Source organism: Solea solea, chromosome 9 (assembly GCF_958295425.1).
Source record: "Solea solea chromosome 9, fSolSol10.1, whole genome shotgun sequence".
Lineage (NCBI taxonomy): Eukaryota > Metazoa > Chordata > Actinopteri > Pleuronectiformes > Soleidae > Solea > Solea solea.
Genome location: NC_081142.1, coordinates 15,319,167 through 15,330,533, shown reverse-complemented (window position 1 = coordinate 15,330,533; position 11,367 = coordinate 15,319,167). Strand labels below are relative to the sequence as shown.

The 11,367-nt window shown below is 38.2% G+C and overlaps 1 protein-coding gene across 3 annotated transcripts in view; it reads left to right on the top strand.

The window, feature by feature from the left end:
* Window positions 1-450: 450 nt before the first annotated feature.
* The window catches only part of rabgap1l (RAB GTPase activating protein 1-like), an 87,154-nt gene continuing 76,237 nt past the window's right edge, over window positions 451-11,367 (top strand). The window contains exons 1-9 of one of the 3 annotated variants that reach the window (XM_058639344.1): window positions 451-615; window positions 4,310-4,539; window positions 4,922-5,084; window positions 6,457-6,757; window positions 7,470-7,644; window positions 8,543-8,700; window positions 8,917-9,027; window positions 10,388-10,454; window positions 10,699-10,801. In XM_058639344.1, coding sequence (XP_058495327.1) covers window positions 4,402-4,539; window positions 4,922-5,084; window positions 6,457-6,757; window positions 7,470-7,644; window positions 8,543-8,700; window positions 8,917-9,027; window positions 10,388-10,454; window positions 10,699-10,801 — 1,216 coding nt within the window. In that variant the 5' untranslated portion in view covers window positions 451-615; window positions 4,310-4,401. Of the gene's footprint in view, window positions 616-757; window positions 973-4,309; window positions 4,540-4,921; window positions 5,085-6,456; window positions 6,758-7,469; window positions 7,645-8,542; window positions 8,701-8,916; window positions 9,028-10,387; window positions 10,455-10,698; window positions 10,802-11,367 lie in introns of those variants that run through there. The other 2 variants (XM_058639342.1, XM_058639343.1) reach the window with 2 other exon arrangements.

Here is an 11,367-nt window from a genome sequence, read left to right as displayed (position 1 = left end):
GAAAAGTCATAGGACAAAAGTCAAAGGACACTGAGGCAGCCACAGCCACTGATCATTTGAAACAATTCACAGAGGTAATGCACCCTTGTCTTATATTTTTTCTTTCATATTTTTATACTCATATTGTCTTGTGTGTATTCTCATCTAGCCTTGCCTGTCATGTTATAACCATGTGAAGAGATAGTGCTCGTATGACTTGAAGAGGTTTCCCCACATTGAATGAAAAGTTTTTCTTTGCACACCTGGTACTGGGATACTCTGTACCAGGCACACATTCACACGTCTCTCTCTCTCACACACGTGTGTATATATAAATATATGTATATATATATATAAGTATATATAAGTATATTAAGTATACACTTCCGCGTCCGGTGCCACCGCGGTAGCCAGGCAGCGCACTGCATTTTTGGCACAAATGGAACCCCATACCAAACTGTGTTGTTGTGAGCCAGATCATCACCAGTACAGAGCATGCGTGGATATTCTCTAACATTCCAAACCGGAAGGCGTGTCACTTTAATCCCGAGTGATTCATCTTCTTGTCCATATACGATCTTCGCTGCAACTGTCCTGACAGCTAGCAGGCAGTAAACTTCACAACGCACCAAACAAGTGAGTTGACAGCTCTCCTACCTTTACCTGTGTTTATTTCTGTATCGCGTTGACATGCAGTAGGTAGATAAACCTTATTTCCTTCTCGTATCTCGTCCTTTTTTTCCCTTTAGAGTTGTCGGGCGTGGTGTCGCTCGCTCCTCCACCTACTGCTGCCAAATGTTTTGGACTTTGAGCTAGTTAGCGTTAGCCAAACTTAGCTTTAGCTTTAGCTCGCACGTATGGCAGCGCACTCAGAGGCTAAACTACTTCCCGTTTAGCCTACATTCACCTGTTAGCTTACTGACAGCTACCCCCTTTAATGCTAACCCGTGTTACGGTTGCCGTGGTGTGGAAAATACTGCAGTGACTGTACAGGTACGTTAGCCTGTCGCTAGCTGCTATTCTCTCCCTGTGAGATGAGTCTGTCCGCATTGCAAGTCAGCTGTTTGTGTTTGCTTTACCACACAAAAGCGTGTCAGGTTCAAATTACACAATAATGCAAGGCAAACAGTTGGCATAACGTGAGAACGCTGCCGTGTCAAGGTTTAGCCTGCTGAGTATGCTGTCTGTATTAGAGACTGTGTGATGAGCTCTGTTCAAGTGATAGCAATAACAATCTTTCTACAGACGTTAATGGTAAAACCCAACCTTTAAATGGAATAAGACAATATGTCCATCGGTTATAAAAGACGACAAAGCCATTATCAACGGACTCCATAACTGAAAAACAGCTGCAGCTGCCCAATTCATTTTCTAATAGGGTCAAAGTTGTTGAATTGAACCACTATAGATGTTTTCAAGCTGTCTAGTATTGGGTGGGTCATTTCACAGAAGTATCACGCGTTAATAAAATTATCATTATCAGGATAATGTTGATAATGCTGCTATTATCACATGCCAAGTAAGTTAAATAGAAATTCCTCCTATTGCCGATATGTCACAGGTTTTTATTTTACAAGATGGTGCTAAACACAAAGCTACCAAGTGTGTTGTGAATATGTAGATCTTTTCTACTCCACTTGTGGCGTTAGTTATATTTTTGAATGGCAGGTAAAAACATGTCAAACAGCAGATAGTATGTATTTGACAAAAATTTCTGAAGGTGCAGTGTAGGAAGTGATTCACTTACAGGTACTGAGTGACACTCTGTTGGTCGAGCTGGTTTCTGTCTCTACTGCATTAAAGGCTAAACTCTTTGGTTTCTGTTGGACTGTGTTGAGTCACCTGCCTCAGTATTGTTCAGGTATGTGATGATTGCTTTTATTGTAAATAGTTCCAGGAACATTAATGTGTTCAGGGAAATGAACCTCCAGCCTTGGCAATGCTAAAGTCACATCAAGTCTAGCTGCATGTGGGTGCTGTGCCGCCTTGTCGACATAACTGGCCACTGTCTTAAAGTCTCACAGTCTCACAATTTCCATACAGGCAGTGGTGACTGCATGGCTTGCAGGACTTCCAACTGGGACTGTCTTGGAGGAGCAGGCTGGTAATGACTGGGTGCAAATCTGCCATGTTATTGCAGAGCAGAAGCACTGGGTCAGCCATGAAAGTGTGGCAAGACAGAGAGAGCAGAAGGCTCCTCAAATGTGGACATATGAACTGTATATAATTACCTGATTTTAAAGGAACACTTAGCAACTGATGGATGCCTGTAAATAAGTTTTGAATGGATAAAGTCAAAATCTCCTCCATATTTCAGTTACATGCCTTTACATGTTCATTTTTAAAAAAACTTTTGGTTTGGTCAAATGTAATGTGTGGTCAGCTATTTCTTTGATACATAATAATGTAAGAAATGTACTTTTTGTACCTGTTTATGTGTGTTATGGGATATTCTATACTGTCAGCATTAAGTCGTTATAATTAATAGCCACACCAGTTTGGCTGGACTCTGTTTATGACATGCTTCAGAGGAGGAGACATGAGATCCAGTGGTAGATAAATTTCCAGCCTGCTCTCACACAATCAGTTTCTTTTCGGTGTATCCTTCTTATTACAGCTCTTTCCCGCTAAGTGAATTAGTGCCAGTATTCACTCATTTCATGGGGTGCTTTGTGTAATTGCACAAGTATGTTTGGAGCACATGATCCAGTTGTGTTTCATATGAATGTTGTGTACATGCACATGAATGTAAAAATTTAAATTACTTGGGTTATATGTCTGACATTTGTGTGCATGTCAATGAATGGCAATCATGTCTTCGTGCTCTACTATGTATATTTGTTCATTTGATGCTTATTTGTGAGTGTGAGAGAGAGGGAGATAATTAGTGATCTATATTGAAGCATAAATTCTTCTAAAAAATGTTTGGCAGAAAAGGAATAAATAAACAATTGTACTGTTTTTGTTGAGTGTACTATCACCTGAATGTATGAAAAATAGTTTTTATTACCACATAATGAGTCCTTTGTGATCAGGAGTGGGTCTTTTTGACCCTCGCCAACTTTCTGATTGACAAACACATTTTGAGTTCTGATTCTCCAACACACTTGGAAGGGAAGGGAAGGGAAGGGTGAGATGAGTTATTCAGCTTCACAATAGATGTGGCTAAATACTAAACACTGTACCTGTAACTAATCCAGTATCCCAGTACTGGGGTGACTAAACTCTCTTAATTATATGTTTTACAAGTTTTACTTATTTGTATTTGCTCACTTCCTTATGGGAAGTTATATTGCAAAAACACACATGTGTTTGTGGTGAGGGGTAAATTTCAGCAAAACTAATCTTCCTACAGGATGTAACATGTCGAGCAGACAGTGGGTTGGTGCAGATGTGCAGACAGCACTTGTCGGTGCTGGCCTTTTGGTCTCGAGTCTGTAGCAGTTTAAGTCTAAAGTCGCTAAAATGTTCTACAGCAATGCCAGCCTGACAATATGAGTTTGTTGATATAACTTAAGTGATATTGGATTTTGCCAACAGAGGTGGATCTAACAGACATAGCAACTGCTTAATGGAGCTTTAAAAGCTTGTTAAAATGAAACCACCCACAACTGTATTTAAATCTCCTGCCAGTAATGTTGTCTTTGGGCTGACTTTCTGTCTGTCCTCCTTATGACATCTCATTAACATGTTTGGAACACATTTTTTATTCTGCTATGAATAAAGAGCATTTATTCATAGCAGAGATTTTCACTTATTGATTGAGTTCTGCTTCCGATTGGATAAAGAATTGTCGTTAAGTTTCTTCAGGATTTAGAGAGACCCATGTCACTGACCTAACACTCTAGTGTTAATTATAAGAAAGTAGTGCTGTTTAACGCTGATTTTAACTAAAGGACTTCACTGACGGCAGCATTGAGGTATCTTTAGGGACTGTGACAAGTAACTGTCAAATCCCTGTGTGATATCCATTGCACTTTATCTCTTCACTGATTAGGTTATTGATGTTATAAATTGTTCTTATCTCGAGGCAGGTATCACTAGTAAAAGATAACATGGGTGCTTTGCTAAATGTTTGAAATAATGTGTAACCTGTTTAGTTATTGTCTAGTTGCCAGATGGATGTGTTTTGATTTGAAGAAGTTGAGCTTCCTGTGACAGCAGCACTTCCTACAATACTTTAATTATAAGCATACTTGTGAATGCAAATGAATGTTTATGATTGTAACTGTAATTGCGAATTTATCTCAAATAACCAGTTTCATTGCTTTAACTGCTCATTATTGTCCCTAAAAACAAACTAATGTCTCTCTGTTTGTTGTGCATGCAGGCTGCCCACAGTGCTGGGAGCACTGGAGAAGGAAGGGGAGAGCTTTAACCTCGGTCTCCCCAACTGACCCTGAGTAAACCAGCCAGCCAGCCATGGATGACCGCTCCTCACTGGGAAAAGTCAGCAGCTCTACCGAGTCCGTGGCCACTGTCACCAGTGAGGAGTTTGTTCTGGTACAGTCTAGTGTTGCTGGGTCACCACAGGGCTCTGAAGGCAAACCAAGACTCAAGGTAGATATTGCACTTGGAAAAAGTTTCACACTTGATATTAAAGCTACAATGTGTAATATTAGCATTCCCATAGAACCAATATATCTAAAATTTTGTAAGTTGAAGGCTGTCAATCTAGTATTTAAAAAAAAATAATACTCAATTTAATCATGTTCCTCCTGAATTTAGTTTGCTTATCTGTTAAATGTATCTCTGTCTATTTTGCTTTGTGATTACAACCCAAAAAAGCAATTTGAAAACAAGGTAATTGACAAGCAAATCACAGAGTCAGTCAAGAAAGCACAAGTCTGTCTTCATATATCTTAATATTTATTTTTTATTTTTCTGTTTATGTCTCCTTTTTTGTCTTTTTTGCCTGTGCCCTTTGATTTTTTCTCTTTAGATGTCCTGGAATGGAAGTGAACAACTGGAAAAAGCTATGGAGGAGGTGTTGGATGATGAAGTTGATGATGATGATGATCAAGTGAAGGTTGAGAAGAGCAACTTGGAAAAGATGGAAAAGCACCAGTACATAGATGGCCAGGTCCTGGAACCACAACCTCCAGGTATACTTATGACCTTACCACCTTATGTCTCTGCATCAGGTTTTTTTAGTCAGGCTTTAGAGTAGAATATCAAAAGGTCAGATGTAAGCAGTCATTTTTATAGTGCAGCTGCATATCATTTTCTGGGAAGAAATGTAGTCCTCCGATCAACGGTATTGTTAATTATGCTCAACAATTTGAGATTCACTTATTTGATTCTATCCTTCCATACTATTTTTAACACCAAAGTACTGTTCTCAAATACAAATGTGTTCTGTTGTTTGAAAGAGAACATGTTTTAACTCTTCAAACAATGCTGAGAAGTTCACAATCAGAGTAAATTAAGTTATTGAAACTACCTCTATACCAGTGGTTCTCAATTATTTTCTGTCATGCCCCCCAGAGGACATAATTTTTTTCACGCCCCCCGACACCTCACCGCGCCAGTATTTGAGAAGTACTGCTCTATACATAGTCACATGTGGCTGCTAGTGTAGCGCCTCACCTTGAATGAAAATGAAATGAAACAAATAGTAGCACTATGCAAAACAGGAAGTAAGCACATGCACATCTCTATCTCTAAAGAGACCTGATCACATTCACAATGTTTCAAACTAAGAAACGGAGAGCAAAGAAAACTGGAAAATCTCAAGGTATGTCCAAAAAATGCAGTGCACTATATGACTACTTTTAGGCAGGCTGTGTGATGTGTATAACAGTTTATTTTGTTTGACTGGCAGCTCTATTTATTTTTTACTTGGGTGAGGATATATGCCGTAGATGGGTGGTTATAAATATCCAAATCAGGACAGAAAATGTGTTTTTTTTGCATAAAGTAACTGCGGCATTTCAGTCGGACTACATGACATGATTTATTTTTCACATCTTTTGTGTTACTACCATTGTTTGCTGCAGTACAGCTGCAAAGTCAGCTAAGAGGAAATAGTTTGTGTTGGAAAGAGTAAGAGCAAGTCAGCAGTGGAAGTCCAGCTGCTGCTCATTGTTCTACTTCCTGTTTGCTAAGTGTGAAAGTGTCAGGTCAAAGTATATTTCAGGAAAGATTACTGCCCCCCCAACCTCTGTTGTTTGTAGTTTTGTCTTCACCCTTTCTCTCATCTTAAATGCACCAGTCTGTTGTTGAGCCTCAGACTTTAGGATGTAAGATGTAGTCTAGAAGATTACATGATCTCATTATGCTGTAATGTACACTATGCCAGAGTTGAGGCATAATATGTCGTTTTTGCTTTAATGATAATGGGAAGATTGTCATTTTATGTTGGTTTAAATTTGAATATACACAAAGAAATATACATTCATTTATCTTAGCATTGGCACAGAATAACCCAAGCTCATTAACATTTGTTAAATAACACTCATTCCTGTCTTTCCACAGAAGCATGTCCAACACCATCCAGCCCCACTGTCCTGGAGGAGGACAGTGTCCAGTTTAACAAGCCATCCAGCCCCACTGCCCTGGAGGAGGACAGTGTTCAGTTTAACAAGCTGTCCAGCCCCACTGTCCTGGAGGAGGACAGTGTCCAGTTTAACAAGCTGTCCTACCTGGGCTGCACATGGGTCAAAGCCCCTCGCAATGAGGCAGAGGCACAGAGGGCCATGGCTACCCTGCGAGCTGAGAGTGCTATTCCCATCCCCATCACCCTACATGTCCCCTGTGGACCCGATGGCTCTGTCAGGTCAATAATGTATTGAAAGAGGAACTGTGTGTATTGAAATCGGGGTTAATTTAAATGTAGCTTGTAGTAGTCTGTCAGGAATGGTAGTTCAACATATTTTAAGTGCCAATTGTTTGTAAAGAAACTAGTATGGTAACCACAGGAAGTGGTTTTAACTGTGGCACTTAAAAAAAAGGAAAATTAATGTCTTTAAATAATCCAAGCTTTGCCACATTTCACATCATGAGCCTCTACTGCATAAACAAAAAATTGAGAAGAGCTTATGATGAAGTATGTTTTTACAGATACCACATTCTTTCTTTTTAAAGATCACTTCTGATACAGAAGCAGCAAGGTTGAAGTGGTTTGAGTGAAACCTTCAAACTGTTCTGAGATATGAAATGAAAAGGGAACCTGAAATGGTTAGGTGCACTGTGGAGGAAATGGCTGATTTAATGAACACTTTTTTGAATTCAAATGTAATGCTACTGGTTGAGGTTGACTGTTATTGTTCTACTTTGCATTTAGCCTAAATTAGGTGAGGCCAGCTTTTCATGTTAACACAGCGTGTCAAAAATGTTAGATATCTGCTGTGTGACATGAGGTCACGTGGCTTTATAGATAGGTGATAATAGAAAAAAACTAGGGATTGAATTTTAAAATTGCATTAATGTCTCTCCTCTGGAAATCTGGAAGAATTCACTTTTTCGTGTTTGAAATAAACTCTCTTCAGGATTGTAGACCAGGCCTCTGGGACAGAGATCGCCTGCTTCCCTATTTACAAGGTGTTGTTCTGTGCTCGTGGACAAGAGGGGTCAGTGGAAAGTGACTGCTTCTCCTTCACTGAAAGTTACCGAAGTTCTGAGGACTTCCAGATCCACGTCTTCTCCTGCCACATTAAAGAAGCAGTGAGTTGCGTTCATGTTTTTAAGGTCTCTTAAGGTTAGGGTCCAACTGATAAATTGGTTGCAGAAATATTATTTTTTGTTTGCCAAAAAAAAAAGGAAAAAAAGAGAATTATTTTCATTCATTTAGTATTATATCTGCAGTAAACATCTGAAGGGTCTGGTTTACCTAATCAAGATAATGTTAGGTTAAGAAAATGGCAGTGAAAATGGTTAGAAAATTGCTCATTGTCACAGTTCATATCAGGAACTCAGTCACATTGTTTTGTTATCCCCAAAAACGTTTGTGGAAACACTGCATTAGATGACCTAGGTCACTAGTGGCTCTGTTACCAAATGTTTTATTAAGAAATGAACATTGCCACCCTTACATATATACCTTTGAAGCCATTATGATATACCTGGAGAGTCACACTCGGCAAAAGTAATATAAAAAAATGTTTTGTATTGTACCCAATAAAGGTGCTGCTGGATAGGTTTAAAACAAGTAGAGCTTTAGTGGCTATTTATGACATCAAACAACTCTGCTACCAGTAAGAATGATAACCAATCAATAAGTCATCCTGCCTAAAATGGTGCAACAAATGTTACAGAAGAAGACGGATGTCAGTCCTCCCTTTCACCGTCGTGAAGACAGAAAGCACAGAGATAACTGTTTTTTATCATCCACCGTTTGTACTGTACTGCACTGCATTGTGATGTAAAAAGGCATTTACCACAGTTCTGTATGTACTGCCATTGTTAAACCAGTTGAGGGCACTGTTCTACTCTCTTTGGCCCAGTACTGTCCTTGTAATTTAGAGTTCTATTCACTTATGTTTGTGTACATTTATTTATTCCATCCCTCTTGCACTTTCTGTCTTGAATTCAATCCAATCTCAATTTGCCATTTCCTATTCAGGTGAGTCGGATCCTCTACAGTTTCTCCACAGCCTTTCGGCGTTCTTCTCGGCCTGCGGACATCAGGGACACAATGCTGTCCAGTCCATCTGACAGTGACCTCTTCACCTTCACGGTCTCGCTGGAGGTCAAAGAGGACGATGGCAAAGGCAACTTCAGGTAATTGGTCCATTCATACACACATATGCAAATACATACTCTTAAGTCATATGGTACAGTAGTCATATGGGATGTTGGTGTTGCAATAATATTAATGATAAATGACAATATAAAACAAAGTAGATTTAAAATACACTTACAAATGCGTCATGATAAAATGGAATTACACATAAGTCTACATTTTTCTATAATTACCCTATTTCTTTCTCTCCACAGTTCAGTGCCAAAGGACAGAGATAAGTTGTACTTCAAGCTGCGGCAGGGTGTACAGAAGAAGGTTGTGGTTTCGGTTCAGCAAATGTGCAACAAGGAACTTGGAATTGAAAGGTGAGGATAAAAAGAGACGATAGAAAGAGCCTGATAACCTTGTGCAGTGGGTTCTTTTTTTTTGCAGTTTACCAATGCTTACTGTCTTTTGTGACAGTTTTCCAATTGACTTTACTTTGTACTATATAACTCATATCTAAAATATATATATATGTATGTATATGTATGTATGTATGTGTGTATCAGAGGTTGCGCTAGACTTTTTCGTTGTCTGTCATTTTGACTGACAGGGTCATAAAAATCCCGTCATAATCAATTTTTACCGGTCACTTTAAATGATAATAATGACATATTCAATTGCATTGTTCATATTGCACCGGAAAATATTCGGTTAACGCAACCCCTGGTGTGTATATATATGTGTGTGTAAGTATGTATGTATGTATGTATATATATATATATGTATATATATATATATATATATATACGTATGTATGTATGTATGTATGTGTGTATATATATATATAAGCACACATACAGTACTGTTCAAAAAACGTCAAGGCACCACCAGTTTTGTTGTTTTGTTTGTGACTGTCAAATTCTGTGATCATTGGCATTTTGATTGGAATGATTTGACTAAATGTAGGTGTTCTATATTAGCAAATTAATAAAGTCAAACAACATGTCAAGCATGTCACTTGGCCTAATATACATTTTTCACAGCAGATATTTGATGGACCCATCTGTCTCAGCAGGACAAATTGATTAAAGGAGACAATCGAGAGCTCAAAACATTCTGTAGTCATGTCATGAACTTTTGAACATTTTCCAGATGGTAGCACTGTTTTGCTTGAAATTGTTCCCACAAACCCAGAGGTCAATACCTTAAGTCACTTTAGATTTGCAGTCTCTGTTATTGTGTTTACATGCTATGCCGGCATAGTAGTACTAAAACTAGGTCATCCCAACTCACCCTTTCTTTCTTCACTCATTACCTCCTATCGCTTTTAGAGGGAGACAAACACCTGCCCTCTCCTTTGGGTTTAGAGCCGTTTATTGTGGGATAGCCTTTTAATGGTTATTTATTTAGAAATGTTGTAGGCTTTGAATTGTGTGCTCTATGAATGCAGTGCAGAAATGTCACACAGTTTAAAAATAACAAAACAACAAAAGAAAGACAGTCTTGTGTTCATGGAGCTCTTCTCTGTGTAAGGGACATTCCTGAAAAGCTTAGGTCCAAGCATAGTTTGTCTTGACTTAATCAGTTCCAGCAGTGTCAGTGTATGTTTTTCTTAAGTGAATAAAGTTATTTCCATTTTTATATTACTTCCCAGCACTTTGTGGTAAATGCAGATTGTGCCTCTGCAGTAAAAGTAGTGGTTATTGATATGTGATTGCTCCTTCTGTTTTCTCCTTCAAGGTGTTTCGGGATGCTGCTGAGTCCAGGACAGAAAGTCTGCAACAGTGACATGCATCTACTCGACATGGTGAGCAGACACTGACTGAACCCTGTTTTAATGTCAAGATGCAGTTTACAGTAATGATACTTAATTCATGGAACACCAGAGAACCACAATAATATAAAAACACTCAACATTTTAAAACCTGGTTAATTGAATAGACAGTATGAAGTCTAAATATGAAGTCTAATCAACTATTGTCAGTGAACTTGAAGTCATGTTCATGTCATAATTTACAGTAGAAAAACACAAGTGAAAAAAATCTTTACAGGAGTCGATGGGGAAGAGCACTGATGGGAAGACCTACGTTATCACAGGAACATGGAACCCTAACATGACCGCCTTCCAGCCACTGAATGAAGACACACCTAAAGGTAAGGGACATGTTATTCAGATTCATAAAACTTTATTTATCCCTGTGGGGCGATTCAGGGGCAAAGAGCTGCACATTAAGGGATACAAATATAAGATATCGAGATAATCGATATATACACACACATACATACATGTATGTGTGTGTATATATGTATGTGTATATATATATATATATGTATATATATATATACATATATGTGTATATATATGTATATATATATATGTATATGTGTGTGTGTGTGTGTGTATATATATATATATATATATATGTGTGTGTATATATATATATATGTGTGTGTACACGTTATTGATATAAGGTTTGTGTTATTGTTGTATTCCTTGTGGAGAATTGAGGGTTGAGAGAGTTTAAGATAGTTGTAACCTTACAATATTTGTAATCCCAGAAAAAGGAACATTTTATGTACCATATATATGATTTTTCAGTTTTCGACCTAATCTCTTTTTAAGCTTGTGTAAGTTACCCTTTATCTTTGTACTATTCAAGGATATTCACTGGACATGTACAGCTTGGTGTTCAATTAAAAACTGGACATTTTTGGTTGTT